Below are 22,932 nucleotides of genomic sequence, written 5' to 3'. Positions count from 1 at the left end.
TATGAATGGCTAGTATGCAAATTAAAGCCACAGAAAATACCACTTCACATCGAGAATGGCTAAAATGAAAAGATTGACAATAAGAAGTATTGGTGAGAATGTGGAACAGTTGGAACCCTCACAGTCCTTATGAGAATGTAAAATTGCACAACCACTTGGAAAGCAGTTTGGCAGTTTCTTACAAACATAAACGTGGCATGTGACCCAGCAATTTCTCTTCTAGGTGTTCATCCAAGAGAAATGAAAATATGTGTCACAAAAACACTGTACGTTAATGTTCATAGCATCTTTAGTCATGATAGCCTCAAACTGAAGCATCAAGAGATAAATGGATAAACAAACTGTGGTATTTCTATACAGTGGAATATATGCAGCCATTAAAAAATAATGAACTTCTGAAACACACAGCATGGAATCATTTCAGAAACATACTAAGTGAAAGAAGTCAAGACAACGAAGAGTGTATACTGGCTGGTTCCATTTGTATGAAGTTCTACAATCAGCAGAACTGATCTACAGTGATAGAAATCATGAGTAGGGTGTGGTGGAGATTGACTGTAGAGGGGTGTGAAGAAACATCCTGGGCCAATGGAAATGGTCTTTAGGGAATCTGGTTACATGAGTGTATATATTTGTCAAAACTTATCAAACTGTACTTTTAAAGTGAGTGCATTGCATATAAATTATATTTCAATAAAGTTTATTTTAAAAAATGCAAATGATGTTGTGATATTTTTTCCTAGAGATGTGAGACAGCCAGGTAGAGTAAGCTACCAGACATTGTTAGCGTTTGGAGATAGGAGAATGTCCCTGAGAGTAGAGAAATAATTAAAAATGTTAACTTTGCCAAATTAGAATTTAATCAGTAGCTGTCTTTGTGTATGTTTATCTACATAATAACAAATACTCTGCAAGGCTACTTCTGTTACTGTTCTCTGTGACTCTATATTCAACATTTAATAACTTTGGTTATATTATCTTGTTTGGACAGAATACTGAGGAAACTTATGAATATCTTTTAGGTGTACAATTTTATGTAAATACTTAGTTATCTCTGTTAAATCCTTAATGTGAAATTCTTAAAAGAAGTACTAGTGATTTTTGTTTGTTTGTTTTACTGTAACTTAGGAAACTTTTGAGAAGAACTTTGAAAGAGAAACACATAAAATAAGTGAGCAGAATGATGCTGATAATGCTAGTGTCGTGTCTGTATCATCAAATTTTGAGCCTTTTGCAACAGATGATCTAGGTAAGCAGGGTTTTTTATAATCTTAGAAACAACTTTAAGTTTATCTGGTCCAGTCTTTGAATTGCATTGATAGGGAAACAAAAGTCTAGAAAGGTGAAGTGTGTGTGGTTGAAAGAATATGGACTTAATTGTCTGTCAGTCTAAAATCAAAAATCTTCTGACTCAACCCTGTGGACAAATCATCCGACATTTTTGACTCTCTGCATCTACTAAGGAAATGGGAATCTTACCTACCTTGCTATGTTTTTGTGAAAATATAATGGAACTTACTTGCTTGAGTTCAGAAAATGTTAATTTCCTTTTCCTTAAAGGAAAGGTCATCGTTTAAGGTCATCTAGTTAATTCATGGGAACAATGCAGTCCTCATCTAATCATATTTTTAATAAAAATGTTAAGTTTGTAATTTGAGGTAATCAGTCAAATTTCTTAAATAACCTGTAGTGAAAACCTCAAGTAACTCTCAGGCATAACACATGGTTGGTTTTTGTTTTTTTTTTTTTTTTTCCTCTCCCATCAGCTGTAAAACAAAAGAGGTTTAGAGGGTTGCCAGACCCCAAAGGAGAAAAAACTCGAGTCCTAGACTTGGAAAGGAAATTTAAGGAAAAGAAAAATATATAGATACTTGATACATTTCTGGGCTGTGGCCAATCAAAAGATACCTGAGAATTCAATCATTCTGCCATCCGGGGCACTTAGTTCATAAAATAATGTAAATGTCCTGTTACCCTAGTGTTTGTTCACGTGATGAGGAGAAGATTTAGATAATTTCAAAGGTATTTTTCCACTATAAAGAAAATGGCTTAGCCTTGCCCTGTCATTACATTTCTGCTGTTTGCCCAAACAAAAGTATTCCTTTTGCTTATTGTAATTATTGAGGACTCTGAGCCTTAGCTGACTTCTAAGTAAATACTTATTTGGGTCTGCATTGAGTTCATCCCATTACAGAGAAAAATGACTGTATAGCTGGCCAACCCTCTTCCCTTAGGTTGTCCCTCCCTTTCTGAGTTGCCAGAATACTTTGACTCCTATGTATTTTCTTTCATTTATTGATTTTTTTTTTTTTTCTTCTTACAACCCTGCACCACTAGCTGTGTCTGAAGTAGACATAGAATTGGGAAATTTCATTGATAGGCCTTTTTCTTACCTAATTTGCTTGTTTTAGGTTGCATTGTTTTCATCAGAATTTGCATGACATTTTGGAATTTACTTGTATTGTTTAAATGAAACAGCAAAATGTAGTGAAATAAATATGGGCCTCACAGTTTGATAACTAAGTTTAAAGCCCTGTTCCTACATTGAACTGTCTGTGAAACCTTGAGCAACTCACTTAGGTTTTCTGCGAATGAAAGTAATGTCATGTACTTTATAGGATTATTCTAAGGATTAAATAAGTTTGATAATGTATATGAAGTACTCAAGTAGTGTAGTGTGTAGAACTTGTTGAAGCTAATTTTCCTTCCTTTTGTTTGGACATTTTTTAATTAATGCATTTTGAGGAGTATATGAAAAAGTTCACTTTTACATACTCAAAATATTTTTGTTCCAAATACAGGTAACACCGTGATTCACTTAGATCAAGCATTAGCCAGAATGAGGGAATATGAGCGCATGAAGACTGAGGCTGAAAGTAACTCAAATATGAGATGCACCTGCAGGGTTATTGAGGATGAAGATGGTGCTGATGCAAGTACTACAGTTAATAATTTAGAAGGTATATATTTTTGTTTTCAGTAGGTTTTGGGGGGAACAGGTGGTGTTTGGTTACATGAATAAGTTCTTTAGTGGTGATTTCTGAGATTTTGGTGCACCCATCACCTGAGCAGTATACACTGTAACCAGTGTGTAGTCTTTTATCCCTTATCCGCTTCCCACCCTTTTCCCTGAAACCCCAAAGTCCATTGTATCCTGCTTATGCCTTTGCATCCTCATACCTTAGCTACCACTTATGAGTAAGCATGTGCAATGTTTGGTTTTCCATTCCTGAGTTACATCGCTTAGATTAATGGTCTCCAACTCTATCCAGATAGCTGTGAATGCCATTACTTTGTTCCTTTTTATGGTTAAGTAGTATGCTGTGGTGTATAAATAAATATATGTATATATCTACACATACATACATATACCACATTTTCTTTATCCGCTCGTTGATTGATGGGCATTTGAGCTGGTTCCATATTTTGCAACTGCAGATTGTGCTGCTATAAACATGCTCATGCAAGTATCTTTTTCATATAATGACTTCTTCTCAGCAGATACCTAGTAGTAGGATTGCTGGATCAAATGGTAGATCTTCATACTGTTTTCCGTAGTGGTTGTACTAGTTTACATGCCCACCAGCACTGTCAAAGTGTTCCCTTTTTACCATGTCCACACTAAACGTCTCTTATTTTTTTATTTTTGAATTATGGCCATTCTTGCAGGAGTAGTATGGTATCACATTGTAGTTTGTGCTTTGATTTTCATTTCCCTGATAATTAGTGATTTTGAGCATTTTTTCATATGTTTGATGGCCATTTCTATATCTTCTTTTGAGAATAGTCTATATCCTTAGCCTACTATTACTACTACTACTATTTATTTTTTTTTTTAATCTGAGCACAGTCTTGCTCTGTTGTCCAGGCTAGAGTGCAGTCACACAACCTCAACTCACTGCATCTTCTGCCTGCCAGGCTGAACCGTGCCTCAGCCTCCCAAGTAGCAGGGATTATAGGCATGTGCCACCAAGCCCAGCTAAGTTTTGTATTTTTTAGTAGAGATGGGATTTCAGCATATTGTCCAGGCTGGTCTTGAACTCCTGGTCTCAAGTGGTCCGCCCACCTCGGCCTCCCAATGTGCTGGGATTACAGTTGTGAGCCACCACACCTGGCCTTAGCCCCCTTTTTGATGGGATTTTTTTTTCTTTTCTTTTCTTTTTTTTTTTTTTTTGCTGATTTGAGTTCTTTGTAGATTCTGGGTATTAGTCCTTTGTCAGATGCATAGTTTACAAAGACTTTCTCACACTTTGTGGGTTGTCTGTTTACTCAGATGATTATTTCTTTTGCTGTGCAGAAGCTTTTTAATTTAAGTTCCATCTGTTTATCTTTGTTTTTATTGCATTTGCTTTTGGGTTCTTGGTCATGACGTCTTTGCCTAAGTCAGTGTCTAGAAGGATTTTTCCAGTGTTATCTTCTAGAATTTTTGTGATTTCAGTTATTCGATTTAGAAGGTATATGTTTTATTGATTAGAAGTACTAATTCTGTATAAAAATTTTAAATATGTGATATAGTCGTTTTCTTACTACTTTAATTGATAGGGGTGCTAAAAGTACAAACATGTTTCTTTGTATTAGCATAAAATCAGAATTTAATATTCTTTAAATTTCAACATTAAGGCATATATGTATATATAATAGGCTTTTTTATGCTAATGTATCATTTTCTTTTTAAAAATTAGAAACTCCCATTATTGAAAATCATAGTTCACAACAACCTGTAAGTGAAGTTTCTACCGTCCCATGTCCTAGAATTGATACTCAGCAGCTGGACCGGCAAATTAAAGCAATTATGAAAGAAGTCATTCCCTTTTTGAAGGTAAGCAGTTATTTTAAAAAATAAACAAAACTTTGTGTTTTGTTTTTTAATTTGTACAAAAGACCTTATTGTGATAAAGTTCAATGGTATAGGTAAACAAAAGAAAAAAAAACTATCACCCATAATTTTTTTACCCTGCCAACATTTTGCTTGCCGTACCAACATTCTGTAAACCTTTCAGTAATATTTTGTACACATGTGCATATTCTGCTTTTTTCATTTACTGTACCGTAAACTTCTTTCTAGATCATTATTTTTCTACTGCATTTTTTCAGGATTTATTACCTTTATTTTTATTTTATTTTATTTTTTATTTTTGTGAGTATTTAGTAGATGTATATATTTATGGGGTATGTGAAATAGTTTGATATAGGCATGCAATATGTAATAATCACATCATGGTAAATGGGGTATCCATCCCCTCAAGCATTTAACCTTTGTGTTGCATACAATCCAGTTATACTCTTAGTTATTTTTAAATGTATAAATTATTGACTGTAGTCACCCTATTGTGCTGTTAAATAATGCATCTTATTCATTCGTTCTACTTTTTGTACCCATTAACCATCTCCCCTATTCCCTACTGCCCTTCATAGCCTCTGGTAACCATCCTTGTACACTTCATCTCCATGAGTTAAATTGTTTTAATTTTTAGCTCCCACAAGTGAGAACAAAGACAAACAGAAAGAAGTTTGTCTTTCTGTGCCTGGCTAACTTCACTTAACATAATGACCTCCAGTTCCATCCACGTTGTTGCAGATGACAAGGTCTCATTATTTTTTATGACTGAATAGTACTCTTGTGTGTATGTACCACATTTTCTTTATCCGTTCATCTGTTGATGGACACTTAGGTTGCTTCCAAATCTTGGTTGTTGTGAACAGCACTGCAACTAACATGGGTGTGCAGATACCCCTTTAATACACTGATGTCCTTTCTTTTCTGTATATACCCAGCAGTGGGATTGCTGGATCATATGATAGCTCTAGCTCTATTTTTAGTTTCTTGAGCAACTTCTAAACTGTTCTTCAGAGGGGTTGTACTAATTTACATTCCCACCAGCAGTGTATGAGAGTTTCCTTTTCTGGTGAGTTTCCACATCCTAACCAGCATTTGTTATTACCTGTCTTTGGGATAAGTGCCATTTTAACAGGTGAGATGATTTCTCGTTGTAGTTTTGATTTGCATTTCTGTGATCATGTTGAGAACCTTTTATATGCCTGTTTGCTATTTGTATGTGGACTTTTGAGAAATGTGTATTCAGATCTTTTGCACATTTTTAAATTAGATTATTAGATTTTTTCCTATAGAGTTGTTTGAACTCTTTATATAATGCTGGTTATTAATCCCTTGTCAGATGGATGGTTTACACATATTTTCTCTCATTCTGTGGGTTGTCTTTTCACTTTGTTGTTTCTTTTGTTGTGCAGAAGCTTTTTAACTTGATGTGATCCCGTTTGTCTTCTTTTGCTTTGGTTGCCAGTGCTTGTGGGATATTACTCAAGAAATTTTTGCCTAGACCAATGTCCTGCAGAGTTTCCCCACTGTTTTCATATAGTAGTTTCATAGTATGAGGTCTTAGATTTATGTCTTTAATCCATTTTGATTTGACTTTTGTATATGGTGAGAGATAGAGGTCTAGTTTCATTCTTTTGCTTATGGATATCCATTTATCCCAACACTGTTTACTGTGAAGAGACTGTCTTTTCCCCAGTGTATGTTCTTGGCACCTTTGTTGAAAATGAGTTTATTGTAGGTATGTGCATTTGTTTCTGAGTTCTCTGTTCTATGGTCTATGTGTCTGTTGTTTTTATGCCAGTACCATGCTGTTTTGGTTACTATAGCTGTGTAGTATAATTTGAAGGCAGGTAACGTGATTCTTCTAGTTTTGTTCTTTTTGCTCAGGATAGCTTTGGCTATTCTCAGCTTTTTTTGTGGTGCTATATAAATTTTAGGATTCTTTTTTCTAATTCTGTGAAGAATGTCATTGGTATTTTGATCACAATTGCATTGAATCTGTAGATTGCTTTGGGGAGTACAGACCTTTTTTTTTTTTTAATACTTTAAGTTCTAGGGTACATGCGCACAGCGTGCAGGTTTGTTACATATGTATACATGTGCCATGTTGGTGTGCTGCACCCATTAACTCGTCATTTGCATTAGGTATATCTCCTAATGCTGTCCCTTCCCCCACACCCTCCCCACAATAGGACCCAGTGTGTGATGATCCCCTTCCTGTGTCCAAGTGATCTCATTGTTCAGTTCCCACCTATGAGTGAGAACATGCGGTATTTGGTTTTCTGTTCTTGCGATAGTTTGCTGAGAATGATGGTTTCCAGCTGCATCCATGTCCCTACAAAGGACACGAACTCATCCTTTTTTATGGCTGCATAGTATTCCATGGTGTATATGTGCCACATTTTCTTAATCCAGTCTGTCACTGATGGACATTTGGGTTGATTCCAAGTCTTTGCTATTGTGAATAGTGCCGCAATAAACATAAGTGTGCGTGTGTCTTTATAGCAGCATGACTTACAATCCTCTGGGTATATCCCCAGTAAGGGGATGGCTGGGTCAAATGGTATTTCTTGTTCTAGATCCTTGAGGAATAAATTTCCCTCTGCACACTGCTTTAAATGTGTCCCAGAGATTCTGGTATGTTGTATCTTTGTTCTTATTGGTTTCAAAGAACATCTTTATTTCTGCCTTCATTTCATTATGTACCCAGTAGTCATTCAGGAGCAGGTTGTTCAGTTTCCATGTAGTTGAGCGGTTTTGATTGAGTTTCTTAGTCCTGAGTTCTGGTTTGATTGCACTGTGGTCTGAGAGACAGTTTGTGATAATTTCTGTTGTTTTACATTTGCTGAGGAGTGCTTTACTTCCAACTATGTGGTCAATTTTGGAATAAGTGTGATGTGGTGCTGAGAAGAATGTATATTCTGTTGATTTGGGGTGGAGGGTTCTGTAGATGTCTTATTAGGTCCGCTTGGTGCAGAGTTGAGTTCAATTCCTGGATATCCTTGTTAACTTTCTGTCTCGTTGATCTTGTCTAATGTTGACAGTGGGGTGTTAAAGTCTCCCATTATTATTGTATGGGAGTCTCTAAGTCTCTTGGTAAGTCTCTAAGGACTTCCTTTATGAATCTGGGTGCTCCTGTATTGGGTGCATATATATTTAGGATAGTTAACTCTTCCTGATGAATTGATCGCTTTACCATTATGTAACGGTCTTCTTTGTCTCTTTTGATCTTTGATGGTTTAAAGTCTGTTTTATCAGAGACTAGGATTGCAACCCCTGCTTTTTTTGTTTTCCATTTGCTTGGTAGATCTTCCTCCATCCCTTTATTCTGAGCCTATGTGTGTCTCTGCATGTGAGATGGGTCTCTTGAATGCAGCAAACTGATGGGTCTTGACTCTTTATCCAATTTGCCAGTCTGTGTCTTTTAATTGGACCATTTAGTCCATTCACATTTAAGATTAATATTGTTATGTGTGAACTTGATCCTGTCATTATGATACTAGCTGGTTATTTTGCTCGCTAGTTGATGCAGTTTCTTCCTAGCATTGATTGACTTTACATTTTGACGTGTTTTTGCAATGGCTGGTACCTGTTGTTCCTTTCCATATTTAGTGCTTCCTTCAGGATCTCTTGTAGGGCAGGCCTGGTGGTGACAAAATCTCTAAGCATTTGCTTATCTGTAAAGGATTTTATTTCTCCGTCACTTATGATACTTAGTTTGGCTGGATATGAAATTCTGGGCTTAAAATTCTTTTCTTTAAGAATGTTGAATATTGGCCCCCACTCTCTTCTGGCTTGGAGAGTTTCTGCCAAGAGATCTGCTGTTAGTCTGATGGGCTTCCCTTTGTGTGTAACCTGACCTTTCTCTCTGGCTGCCCTTAACATTTTTTCCTTCATTTCAACTTCGGTGAATCTGACAATTGTGTGTCTTGGAATTGCTCTTCTCGAGGAGTATCTTTGTGCCATTCTCTGTATTTCCTGAATTTGAATGTTGGCCTGCCTTACTAGGTTGAGGAAGTTCTCCTGGATGATATCCTGCAGAGTGTTTTCCAACTTGGTTCCATTTTCCCCATCACTTTCAGGCACACCAATCAGACGTAGATTTGGTCTTTTCACATAATCCCATATTTCTTGGAGGCTTTGTTCATTTCTTTTTACTCTTTTTTCTCTACACTTCTCTTCTCGCTTCATTTCATTCATTTGATCTTCAGTTACTGATACTCTTTCTTCCAGTTGATCGAGTCGGTTACTGAAGCTTGTGCATTTGTCATGTAGTTCTTGTGTTATGGTTTTCATCTCTATCAGTTCTTTTAAGGTCTTCTCTGCATTGATTAGTTATCCATTCATCCATTCTTTTTTCAAGGTGTTTAGTTTCTTTGCGCTGGTTACGTAGTTCCTCCTTTAGCTCTGAGAAGTTTGATCGATTGAAGCCTTCTTCTCTCGACTTGTCAAAGTCATTCTCCGTCCAGCTTTGTTCCATTGCTGGTGATGAGCTGCATTCCTTTGGAGGGGGAGATGCGCTCTGATTTTTTGAATTTCCAGCTTTTCTGCCCTGCTTTTTCCCCATCTTTGTGGTTTTATCTGCCTTTGGTCTTTGACGATGGTGATGTACTGATGGGTTTTTGGTGTGGGTGTCCTTTCTGTTTGTTAGTTTTCCTTCTAACAGTCAGGACCCTCAGCTGTAGGTCTGTTGGAGTTTGCTTGAGGTCCACTCCAGACCCTGTTTGCCTGAGTGTCAGCAGCAGAGGCTGCAGAAGATAGAATATTGCTGAACAGCGAGTGTTGCTGTCTGATTGTTGCTCTGGAATCTTCGTCTCAGGGGTGTACCCTGCCGTGTGAGGTGTGAGGTGTCGGTCTGCACCTAGTGGGGCATGTCTCCCAGTTAGGCCACTCGGGTCAGGGACCCACTTGAGCAGGCAGTCTGTCTGTTCTCAGATCTCAACCTCTGTGCTGGGATATCCACTGCTGTCTTAAAAGCTGTCAGACAGGGGCATTTACCTCTGCCGAGGTTTCTGCTGCTTTTTGTTTAGCTATGCCCTGTCCCCAGAGGAGGAGTCTATAGAGGCAGGCCGGCCTCCTTGAGCTGCAGTGGGCTCCACCCAATTCGAGCTTCCCAGTGGCTTTGTTTACCTACTTAAGCCTCAGCAATGGCGGGCGCCCCTCCCCCAGCCTCACTGCCGCCTTGCAGTTAGATCTCAGATTGCTGTGCTAGCAATGAGGGAGGCTCCGTGGGCATGGGATCCTCTGGGCCAGGTGTGGGATATAATCTCCTGGTGTGCGCTGTTTGTTAAGACCCTTGGTAAGGCGTGGTATTCAGGTGGGAGTTACCCGATTTTCCAGGTGTTGTGTGTCTCAATTTCCTTTGGTTAGGAAAAGGAATTCCCTTACCCCTTGCGCTTCCCAGGTGAGGCGATGCCTCGCCCTGCTTCAGCTCTCGCTGGTGGGGCTGCACCCATGGACCGGGGCCAACTGTCCGACATGCCCTAATGAGATGAACCCGGTACCTCGGTTGAAAATGCAGAAATCGCCTGTCTTCTGTGTCGCTCACGCTGGGAGCTGGAGGCTGGAGCTGTTCCTATTCCCAGACATTTTAAGAATACTGATTTTCCAATCCATGAACATGGAATATCTTTCCGTTTTTGTGTCTTTTAAAATTTCTTTTCATCAGTGTTTTATAGTTTTCATTGTAGAGATCTTTCACTTATTTGGTTAATTCTTAGATATTTAATTTTATTTGTGTCTGTTGTAAATGAGATTACTGTTGGCATATGGAAATGCTGCTGATTTTTTGTGTGTTGGCTTTATATGCTGCAACTTTACTGAATTTGTTGATCGGTTCTAATAGTATTCTTGTGGAGTCTTTAGGCTTTTCCAAGTATAAGATTATATATATTATAAACAAACAAGGATAATTTGATTCTTCCTTTCCAATTTGGATTCCCTTTATTTCTTTCTCTTGTCTGATTACTCTAGCTAGGACTTGCAGGACTATGTTGAATAACAGTGGTGAAAGTGGGCATCCCTATTGTGTTCCAGATCATAAAGGAATGGGTTTTAGTTTTTCCCCATTTTGTATAATATTAGCTGTGGGTCTGTTGTATATGGATTCTAGTATGTTGAGGTTTGTTTCTTCTATACCCAGTTTTTTGAGGGCTTTTATCAGGAATCAGATGGTTTTTCAGCATCGGTTAAAATGATCATATGGGTTTTGTCCTTCATTCTGTTGACAATATATATTACAATGATTGATTTACCTATGTTGAACCATCCTTGCATCCCTGGGATAAATCCCACTTGGTCATGATGGATCATCTTTTTAATGTATTGTTGAATTCCGAGGTATTGGTTGTAATGTCTCCCTTTTCATCTCTGATATTATTTGGGTTTTTTATCTTTTATTTCTTAGTCTGGTTAATGGTTTGCCAATTTTATGTATCTTTTAAAATACCAACTTTTTGTTTCGTTGCTCTTTTGTGTTTTCTTTATTTCAATTTCATTTATTTCTGCTTTGATCTTTATTATTTCTTCTATTTTGGGTTTGGTTTGCTCATGCTTTTCTTGTTTTTTAACATGCATTATTGTTTTCATGTCTGTTACATATATTCTTTTGGATTTGAGGTTACCATGAGGATAGCAAATACTGTCTTGTAACCCAGTATTTTAAACTGATAACACTGACTGCATAAACAAACAAGCTAACAAAATGAAAACTCATGTAAATGTTAACTTTGTTCCCCTGCTTTTTAACTTTGTTGTTTCTCTTTATGTCTTATTGTACTATGTCTTGAAAAGTTGTTGTAGTACTATTTTTGATTGGTTTTATATTGATAATATATATTTTATATTGATATATATGTATTTGATTTTATATTGATCATCATTTTGTCTTTCCACTTAAGAGTAGTTTACACACCACAATTACAGTGTTATAATATTCTGTGTACTTTCTATTACTGGTGAGTTTTGTACCTTCACATGATAACTTATTGCTCATTAATGTCTTCTTTTAGACGGAAAGAAAGTATTTAATATTTAGTATTTCTTGTCAGACAAGTCTGGTGTTGATGAAACCCCTCAGCTTTTGTCTGGGAAGGTATTTCTCCTTCATGTTTGAAGGATATTTTTTCTGGATGTACTATTCTAGGGTAAAAGTTTTCTTCCTTCACCACTGGAAATATGTCATGACACTGTCTCCTGACCTGTAAGGATTCTAGTGACAAGTCTACTGTCAGATATATTGGAACTCTATTATATGTTGTTTCTTTTCTCTTGCCGCTTTTAGGGACCTTTATCCTTCATGTTTGCGAGTTTGATTATTAAATGCCATGAGATAGTCTTGTTTGAATTAAACTATCTTGGTTTTCTGTAACCTTCTTGTACTTGAATGTTGTTAATCTTTCTACCTGTCTCTCTCTACCCCCTCTTTAAGGCCAATAACTTAGATTTGTCCTATAGAGGTTATTTTCCAGATCCTGTAGGTGTGCTTTATTGTTTTTTATTTTTTTCTTTTGTCTCCTCAAATTGTGTTTCCAAAGAGCCTATCTTCAAGCTAATTATTTAGCTTGATCAATTCTATTAAGAGATTGATGCATTCTTTAGTATGTCAGTTGCGTTTTTCAGGTCTAGAATTTCTGCTTGATTCTTTTAAATTATTTCAATCTGTTTGTTAAATTTATCTATGAATACAGAATTCTGAATTCCCAGCCAGGTGCTATGGCTTACACCTGTGATCCCAGCACTTTGGGAGGCCGAGGCGGGTGATTATTTGAGGTCAGGAATTTGAGAGCAGCCTGGTCAACACAGTGAAACCGCGCGTCTACCACAACATACAAAAAAAAAAAAATAGCTGGACATGGTGGTACGCACCTATAATGATGGCTACTCGGGAGGCTGAGGCAGGAGAATCGCTTGAACCCGGGAGGTGGAGGTTGCAGCGAGCCAAGCTTGTGCCACTGCACTCTAGCCTGGGTGACAGAGCAAGGCTCCGTCTGAAAAAAAAAAAAATCTGAATTCCCTTCCTATCTTGAATTTCTTTGAGTTTCCTCAAAACAGCTATTTTGAATTCTCTGTCTGAAAGGTCACATCTCTCTGTTTCTCCTGGATTGGCCACTAGTGCCTTATTTGGTCCCTTTGTTGAGGTCATGATTTTCTGTATGACCTTGATGCTTGTGGATGTTTGTCGATGTCTGGGCATTGAGAGTTAGATATTTTTTGTAGGCCTCACAGTTTGGGCTTGTTTGTGCCATTCTTCTTGGGAAAGCTTTCCAGGTATTCAAAGGGACTTGGGTCCCAAGCCCAAAAACACTGTGGTTTTTGCAGACTCGTAGAGGTGTACCACTTTGGTGATTTTGGATAAGATCCAGAATAATTCTCTGAATTACCAGGCGGAAACTTTTGTTCTCTTCCTTTATTTTTTCTCAAATAAATGGAATCTCTGTTATGAAATGCCTGGAGCTGGAGATGGGGTGATGGAGGCACCTGTATGGTGACTACCCCTGGGACTATGCTGGGTCATACCTAAAGCCAGCACAGCACAGCACTGGGGCTTGCCCAAGACCCTCTGTAACCGCTACCTGGCTACCGCCTAAATTCGCTCAAGGCCCTAGGGCTCCTACCATTAGCGGGTGGGGAAGCCAGCCAGGTTTGTGTCTTTCCCTTCAGGGCAGTGAGTTCCCCCAGGTCCCTATCGGGTCCACAGATTCCGTCCTTGAGCTTAGACATCTACCTGGTATTCTGTCCTACTGTGGCTAAACTGGCCTTAAAGCCACAAGACAAAGTCCTTCCCACTCTTACCTCTGCTTTCCATAGGCAGCAGAGCCTCTCCTGGTGGCTTCCACCACCACCACCGGCCCATGAGTTCTGCTAACATTCATTTAAAGCCCAAGGGCTTTTTAGTCAGCTTGTGGTGAATGCTGCCAGGCCTGGGACTCACCCTTCAGGGCAGTGGGCTCTCCTCTGGCCCAGGGCAGGTGCCAAGTTCTTGAATTGTGGATCCCAAGAGCCTGCTTAGTGCTCTACCCCAGTGTGATCGCACTGGTACCTCAGGTGCCAGACAAAGTCCCCTTTTTCCTCTCCTTTTCTCAAGCAGAAGGAATCTTTCACCATAGCCACCACAGCTCAGTATACGTTGGGCCTCACCTGAAGCCAGAACATCTCTGAGTCTCACCCAAGGCCCGTGGCATACTACATGGGTGTCACTGTCAGTTATTCAAGGTCCAAAGCCTCTTTAGTCAGCAGGTTAAGATTAAGCCAAGATTAAGCCTTCCAGGACTGGGTCCTTCCCTTTAAGGCAGTGGATTTCCTTTTGGGCCAGAGTGTGTCTAAAAATGTCATCTTGGAGCTAGGGCCTGGAATGGGGACCTCACGACTCTGCCTGTGTCCTGCTGTAGCTGGAGCTGACCTGGTATGCAAGATGCAACACAAAGTCCTTTTTATTCCTTGCTCTCGTCTCCTGAAGCAGAAGGAGTCACTTGCACTGCTGCAGTCAGTGCTGCCTGGGGTTGGAGGAAGGGTGGCGTCAGCAATTCTAGACAGTCTTTCCTACCCTCTTTAGTGCCCCTTTCAGCAATACGACGTTAAAAGCAAGTACCATCATTACTCACCTGGTTTTTATTCTTATTATGGTGCTTTTTTTGGTGTGTAGTTGTTAAAATTTGGTGTTCCAGAAGGGGAAGATGATTGGTAGAGGCTTCTGTTCTGCCATCTTGCTCCGCCCCGTCTTTTTTTTTTTTTTTAATGGTTCCACAACATTCATTCCAAAATATTTATAAAATGCCTACTTAATGCCAGGTTTGGCAGACCTAGCAGTGAACAAGGCCTTTGCTCTCATGGAGCTTGCATGCTAGAGTAGGAATATAGACTGAAGTAACATAAGTAAATATAAGACATTTAAGTAACTGTATATCAGGTAATGATACGGGCCATGCACATAATTAAAATTTGACAATATGATGGTGTCTGTTTTATATTGGGTGATCAGAGAAAGCTTCTAATGAGGGAACATTTAAGCAGAGACATGACTAAGGAGCCAGTGTAAACTAGGATCATTCCAGACAGAGTGCAATGGCCTTAAGGTAGGAATTAGCTTCACATGTTGAAGGAAGTAGAGGGAAAGCCTATATGGTTGGAGGATATTTGTATGAGACTAAGTTGAAAGGGAGGCGAGGGCTAATTGTGTAAAGTATTACAGGCCATGATTAGAAGTTTGGACTTTGCTCAAAGTTTGAAGGGAAACTCCTAGAAGGTTTTAAGCAGGAGAGAAACTAAGTCTGCTTTGTTTTTAGAAAATTGATTATAAGGGGGTCAGGAGCGCAGTGAGACCAGAAGAGAAATGATAACGGCTTAGATTCGGGTGGTATAAAGAAATACATAATTGGGATATAGTTAGGAAATCAGTAGGTCCTACTAATGGTTAGAGTGTCGGGAGATAGAGAAAACTGGCTGGGAGGAAATACGATTTACTGAAATGAAGAAGGCTTGGGAGAAGGGGGAGATGAAGAGTTCTTTTTTGGTGGGGGGGGGGCGGTGGTTTGAAACAGAGGCTCACTCTATTACCCAGGCTGGAATGCAATGGCGTGACCTCGGCTTACTGTAACCTCTGCCTCCTTGGTTTAAGTGATTCTCCTGCCTCAGCCTCCCAAGTAGCTGGGACTACAGGTGCGTGCCACCATGCCCGGCTTATTTTTGTATTTTTAGTAGAGATGGTGTTTCCCTATGTTGACCATGCTGGCCTTGAACTTGTGACCTCAAGTGATGCACCCGCCTGGGCCTCCCAAAGTGCTGGGATTATAGGCTCGAGCCACCGTGCCAGCCGAGAGTTTTATTTTGGACTTTAAAATTGAACTTTTAGACAACCAGAGAGCAGTCAAGTAGTCATTTGGTTACTCAGCGAATTCCAGGCACAGCTGGAGATAGACATAAGGTACTTCATAGCATGTAGCTGCTGCCTAAAGCCAGGTCATTTGATGTGAGAATAGACAGAGGCCTTCAACTGGGAAGTGGGACCACGTGATTCAGCATTTGTAAGTTGTACAAAAGCAGAGCCAGAGTTGACCAAGAAGGACTGCAAGGAGTTAGTTATGTTGATGGCTGCTATGAGGTCAAGTAGTCATAGAATACAATTTTCTATTAATTAATTTTTCAGTCCCTATTGTTAAATATTTGTGTTTATTCTGGTTTCTTTTCCACTATTATAAACACTTCTTCAATGATTGAGGACAATCTGTTTACTTTTGTTTCTTTAGAAACAATTTTTAGACACAAAATTTTTAGTTCAAAGGTCATAAACATTTTTAAAGCTTTTGAGACATGCTAAATTGTCCTTCAGAGAAACTAACCAGTTTATATTTCCATCAGCATTGAAAGTGTCAGACTGGTAAGCAGTACTGTTAATTTTATTTAATAACATTGATCAGGGCAGATGGAGACGTGCAACAAATGGAATAGGAAGACAGGACTTCTTTCTGAGATGGCACTCATTACATTCTAATTTAAAATGGAAATTTTAACAATTAGAAGTGAAAAGTAATTGTTATCTTTTCATCCAGATATGGTAAACTACAAAATACATTGTCACTGGGCTAGTTTCGTATAACGTACTCATACTTCTCTTGGTAAGACATGTACCACAGAGAATTGCTTTCAGTGTGCTTATATTTCTTCCCTCGGCAGAAGTAATTGCTTTTTTTGAAATGTTTTGAGAGAAGAGAGATCTTTGAGAAAGCACATGTACAAACTGCTTTCTCTGAAGATACAGCAGAGTATCTGACTTTACAACAGAGGAAAAAGTCAGCTGATAGTGTCCAGATTATTCCATCTAAAAACAGAAACACTTAGCCTTGTTCTGGGCAATTGCAATAGTTCCTAAATGGCCTTACTGTCCTTTTGCTGCTGCTTCTAACCTTTCAACCCTCCTAGTAGAGTTGTTAGCACTTCTAAGGCCTTGGCACTTGCTAATAACTCTACCTGGAATGCTCTTCCTTCAGATACCTACCTGCATGGCTTGTTCTCTTGAACTCCTCAAGTGTTTGGTCAAATGTTAACTGTTGCTGAGTAAACCTCTCCCTTATCCTTTACCTGCTTTCCTTTACCTTCATAATGCTTGCATGCCACCTTTCACCTATGTAATATTTATCTGCCTCTCCATACTAAAATACAAGATCCATGACGTCTGAGATGTTGATCTCTTTTGGTCACTGTCCGAAAATAATAACTGCACATCGTAGACACTCAGTAAACATTAATGAATTAATAAATGACTGGACTCTTCAACCCTCAACTGTAGTTGAGCTCTTTAGACTCTGTAAGTGTGAAAACAGCTGACCCATAGGATAAAGACCAGGTTCAGTATCACTCACAAAACCTTTTACAGCATGGTCTGGTCTCTTAAACCTTGTGTCCTACTTGACATGATTGAAAAAGGCACATCACCCACATTGCGTCTTTTACGGAGAATGACCTTCTCCTCTTCCTCTGTCAGTTTCTCCTGTTTTTCAGGAGCCAGTGCAAATGTTGTTGCATGCGTTTACAGGCAGAATTCCTTCCTCTCTTCACTCTTCCTGAGATACTGGGTTCATGCCTTCATTATAGCGCTTATGACAAAGGATCATAATTACTTGTATCTCCTCCCTAGAATAATATCTCATAGTACCTACAGCCAAGAAGTACTTAAGATACTGGATAAAAAGAATTTGAGGGATAAGGCATAAATATATCAGTTTTACCAACTGTTCTGTGAATTTATTTCCTGTTACTTATAAATCTATGTATATATTTACCTTCCATAATAAATTTTAAGAATGTAGATTTTTAAAATAGATTTTTATCTCAGAGTTTGAAACCATTGCCTCAAGTGAATTGATTTAAATTTTCTCGGTTGTTGCTTGCTTTCATCTTAGGCCAAAATTTTAGCATTAATAGTACAATAAATACTTGTAAACATGTCTTTTAAAAACTAAATTAGGTATAATTGTAATATTTATTTGATATATACAGTTATTTTATAAGGGTTAAAAAAAACTGAATGATTTATCTTTATGCTTAGGGAGTGTAGCCTTCAATTAGGAAATTGATTGTTTTTACTATTTTGTGTCTGATTTGATGGAAAAATTATGTAAGTTACATATTACCTGCTCAGAAACTGTCATATAATAAAATATTTAATACTTGAGCAAAATAGAAATCACCTTGATTTTCTGAAATGTTTAAAAAGTCTTGAATTTAAAAGCATTACATTTTTTTTAAAGTGATTTTTCTTAAATGTCTAAGATGTTAGGAAATGAATGGTATTTTAGCTGGCTAAATTGGCTAGTGACACTCTTTAATAGGTTTTCCACTTGACCTTTTAAGCGCTACTGGCATTTCTAGAGTTACCTAAAACACAAGACTTATCTTGTTACCTTGTTTAAAATCTAAATTGTTCCTCCTCACTTTACCTGTATAGCCCTGATTTAAGTGATTTCGTTTCATGAGGAAATGAAATAATAAATAATTTAGCATTTCAAAAAGTTTCTGAGGCAAGTAAACAGAGTAGAACTAATAATCTGATTTTAACTATTTATGATGTCTCATTTCACTTCAAATCTTGAGTTTTTTTGTAGGACTGTAGAACTTTTTTTGTTAATTATGCCCAGGCAGCATTATACCCAGTCACCTGAGTTAGACTTCTTGACTCTCTTTATGCCATTACTAGTGAGTCAAAAATGTGTTCTTCTCCTTTGGGTCATCAGTTTCACTTCACTTTCTTCTTTCCAGTAGCATAACCTAAATTCATGTTCTTACCTTTTGCTTAGACTACCTGTCTTAATAGGCATGAAGTAGGCATGAAGTGCATTTTTACTAAGCCATATCCTACCCAAACTCCTTAGTCTTCAAGCGGCTTCACCGCTGGATCTGGTGTGCTTTCCCGTCCTAGCTACTCTCCATCTAGGTACATTCACTTCACATTATTCAGCATTTCCCGTATCTACTTTTACTTTTTCACATATTAGCCGTTTGTACAAGTTGTCTTATCTATCCAAGATGTAAAATACTTTAACTCTTTTCTGCCTGACTGAAATATTTTTTCAAAAATATTTGTTGTTGTCTCCAATATGCTCCTATAGCTCCTTAGAGCACCTGGTGGGTGCTTTTAAAAAATATTTATGGCCGGGCGCGGTGGCTCAAGCCTGTAATCCCAGCACTTTGGGAGGCCGAGACGACCGGATCACGAGGTCAGGAGATCGAGACCATCCTGGCTAACACGGTGAAACCCCGTCTCTAATAAAAAATACGAAAAAACTAGCCGGGCGAGGTGGCGGGTGCCTGTAGTCCCAGCTATTCAGGAGGCTGAGGCAGGAGAATGGCGTGAACCCGGGAGGCGGAGCTTGCAGTGAGCCGAGATCGCGCCACTGCACTCCAGCCTGGGCGACAGAGCAAGACTCCGTCTCAAAAAAAAAAAAAAAAATTTTTTTTATTTGTTCAGTAAGTAATGTCTTCTGTGAGCCACTGTATTTTGTGATAAATGAGAATCCCTGCAGTTAAAAAAGTGTTATCTACCAGACAGCACAGAGCTTATAGTGATTATTTATGTACATATCTGACTCCTGCATTAGTATTTGACTCTCTGAAGACAGGCACAGTTTGTTTTTTTTTAGTCACCTGTCTTGACACATACATTATTTTAAATGAGCTTAAGTCTGAGAAGGGACCTTGAACATCATCTAGTTTGGCTCCCTTATTTTGTAAATTTTATGGGGTGGGGAGAAAACGGAACTGAAAAAGATTATAGGATTTGCTTAAATGGATTTACAAGAAGAAGAAGGATTAGAACCTTGAGATTACTTGATATGGATGATTTATGGGGTTGACCTCAGAAACTTAACCGTGATTCATATTATTTTGTAGCTCACACCTGTTTCTTAAGAAAGTTTAAGAAGAGACACTTGACTAAAGCGATTTGTTAAGAAAGTAGCAAGGGGGTGATGTTAACCCTCAAGACATTTCAGAATGTCGAAAGATACTTTTAGTTGTTGAGGTGGTGTAGGGAGGAGGTGTTACTGGCATCTAGTGGGTAGAGGCCAGGATGATGCTAAATATCCTGCAATGCACAGGATGTCAATAATGCGAAGGTTGAGAAACCCTGAGTTAGAAAATAATAGGGAATTGGGTAGAAGGTGAGTATGCTTGTAAGAGTATTTGAAATTAACTGAAAACAGAAAGATTGGCAAAATGGAAGCTGTAGCATGAATAGTTCTCCTTAAGGTATAGAAAGGTACAGAAAGGAAGTGGTGAAAAGTACTGGATCAGCCAGTTCTTTTACTGGCTTATCATCTGCTTTCACGGGTCAAAATTGCCAAACCTCTCAATGTGTATGAATAAAGTAGGAGTTTGGCTTTTCTTATGAATATTTCTAAACGGGTATCTGAAAATTGAGGAGCATCTGTGCAAGAAAATTAAAAATTAACATTTTATATTATGTGGATTGATTTTCTTTTTTTAAACAATAGGTAAGTTTATATTCTAACCAACTAGGATTTTTCTCAGGAGCACATGGATGAAGTATGCTCCTCGCAACTTTTAACTTCAGTAAGGCGCATGGTTTTGACCCTTACCCAGCAAAATGATGAGAGCAAAGAGTTTGTAAAGTTCTTTCATAAGCAACTTGGAAGTATATTACAGGTAAGAGTTTATACTTGTATGATTTACCAATATGTACTATGTGGTAAGGTTTTTGTGGGGGGCGGGGGCGCGCAGTGAGGCCTTTTCTTGCATTGTACAATTTATTCAGGTGGACATCCAATCTAGCATCCATTTGGGATGATGTTTTAATACTTTTAAGGTTGTCACTTGGTTAAAATAATATTGTATTATTAGGCCCTGTTAGTATCTTCATTTAATTTGGTCATGTCTAAGGCATATCTCTTACAAGCTTTTATTGGTTGGTTCATCTTCTCAATGAAAACGTTTTTAGTTTGAAATGTTTAGAAAGTATTCTGTGACTGTTTCTAAAATAATTGGTAAAGTAATTTGACTAATCTGGGAAATTTCGGAAGCCAGAGACCAGCTGGTTGTAGAGACTTTTTAGGCTGTATCAGTACGCTTAAATTATAGTAAGTCAGTAACTGGGGGAGAATTTGCCTACTGGGAGACATTTAGCAGTGTCTGCAGACATTTTGTTTATCAGAGCAAGTGGTGTGAAGAAGGTAGGGAGGGCTGAGAGGAGGACAGGTACTGGCAACTAATGGGTGGAGACCAGGAAGAATCTTGATAAACATTTGACAGTACATGGGACAGTCCCCCACAACAAAGTATTATCTGGTCCTAAATGTCAGTAGGGCCAAGGTTGAGAAATCCCATGTTAGTGTTAATAAAATTACCTTGTTTATTCCTTATGACAAACATCTTTATGTTTACCCGAGTATTTTCCCATTGAGACAGTTCAGTGATACGTATTTTTACTCTACATTAGGTGACACATTTTTCTTTTCGTCTTTATTACAAAATTTTCTAATGAAACTTTGCCTTGTTTCTTATTTCTTTGTTTAAACTGGTTTTAGATAATCGGTATTAACTTTTTCCTTGGGCTTGATGCAAATTTATATCGCTGTAATTTTCCATTTTGTTAGTATTAAGACTAAAGTATAAATTGTCCTGGCCCCATTAGTACTAATTAGTAATTAGTACTAATAGATAATTTATAAGGACTATAAGACATCAGTGGTGTTGTGCATTGTAGGAACCTCCATTTTAGAATAACACTAAAAGATAAATAAGCATTTAAATATTTTTTATTAAGATCCATGTAGCCCTTCCTCAGTTTTGCCTTCTGTGATAATTGTGGGTAGATCCCAAAGCATTAATTTGGAAATAAGACTTTTTTTCTCAGTCTGAGGTTTGACTGCTTTTCTTTTATCCCATTCTTGATTTTTCCACAAGAGGACATACATGAAGAATAAAAGTAAATTTATATTAAATATTGCCCAGAGTGTTGAAAAATTTTTATGAGCTAGAGCTTAAATTACCGTCTTCTACATTTTTCCTTCTGAAACCCGTTCAGGATTTTTTTTCCCACAAAGCACCCAGCATATGTACGTTTTTACCATAATTGTACTAGATAAGATAGTCTTTTGGTGGGAGAGAGGGTTAGGCATTGAACATCATAGTTGTTTGCCTGTTTGCTAAATAGTGTAGTCCATATTTTTAGAAAGAAAAAGAGGAGTGGTTTTACTAAAAATGTTTAGAGTATACTTATTTGAAGATTCTCAACCTAAAATAATCAAAAGGGTCAGAATCTACTTAAAGAGAGTTGATTCAAGCGCAGTGTGTGAGGGATAGCTGCCTGGGAAGCACAGATTCCAAAGAATAGACATCAGCAGTTTGGGATCATTATATCAGGGGTCCCCAACCCCCAGACTGGTGAGCAGCAGGCGAGTGAGCAAAGCTTCGTCTGTATTTACAGTTGCTCCTCATGGCTCTCATTACTGCCTGAGCTCCACCTCAATGTAATGTGCTTGAATCATTCTGAAACCTTCCCCCAACCTATGTTTGAGGGAAACATTGTCTTCCGTGAAACCAGGTCCTGGTGCCAGAAAGGTTGGGGACTGCTAATTTATCTGGAGAGAGTTTAGGGAAGCTTAACAGAATTTCATCATCTTTCTATATAAGGCTTAATGCATAGTAAAGGAGGCAGTTAATCTGTAACAAAGATCAGTGGTTAGAAGGCAGGAGGTCTGGTCTCTGATGTCTCCTAGTCATTTACAGAACAAGAACAACGAGGAAGAGAGTTAATGTATTGTCTAAGAAGGAGAAATCACCAACGTTCAAGTTGCCAGGGCTTAATTTCCTCCTTGATATAATATAAATGTAGAGGGTCTTGAAATCCTGTTTTCTTTTACATGATCCTGTACATCAACTTGAATAGAACTTAAGTTTACTTTTGAAGAAAAATTTAAATTAGAATGGTTGGCTTAAGTAAAGAAGGAATCTTTAAAAGTATACTAATGGTACATTTAGAGGTGGAAGATTTTGTCTTTTCCTTTTATAGCACTTACACATATACTACAGCAATAAATAGTATCTCCTGTACTGTCAGGGAGCTTTCTGGTATCAGAAATCCC

The 22,932-nt window shown here is 38.1% G+C and overlaps 1 protein-coding gene across 40 annotated transcripts in view; it reads left to right on the top strand.

Annotated features, from left to right (window-relative positions):
- Window positions 1-22,932, top strand: part of LOC105463730 (pericentriolar material 1) — a 106,763-nt gene that overhangs the window by 65,906 nt on the left and 17,925 nt on the right. For 26 of the 40 annotated variants that reach the window (XM_011710966.3, XM_011710978.3, XM_011710961.3 and 23 more), the window contains 4 exons: window positions 1,129-1,249; window positions 2,802-2,960; window positions 4,683-4,819; window positions 20,348-20,494. In XM_011710966.3, coding sequence (XP_011709268.2) covers window positions 1,129-1,249; window positions 2,802-2,960; window positions 4,683-4,819; window positions 20,348-20,494 — 564 coding nt within the window. Of the gene's footprint in view, window positions 1-223; window positions 720-1,128; window positions 1,250-2,801; window positions 2,961-4,682; window positions 4,820-20,347; window positions 20,495-22,932 lie in introns of those variants that run through there. The other 14 variants (XM_024787323.2, XM_011710982.3, XM_024787322.2 and 11 more) reach the window with 2 other exon arrangements.

The sequence above is a fragment of the Macaca nemestrina genome, chromosome 8 (genome assembly GCF_043159975.1).
Source record: "Macaca nemestrina isolate mMacNem1 chromosome 8, mMacNem.hap1, whole genome shotgun sequence".
In the NCBI taxonomy this organism is placed as follows: Eukaryota; Metazoa; Chordata; class Mammalia; order Primates; family Cercopithecidae; genus Macaca; species Macaca nemestrina.
This window is presented reverse-complemented; position numbering and strand designations above follow the sequence as displayed.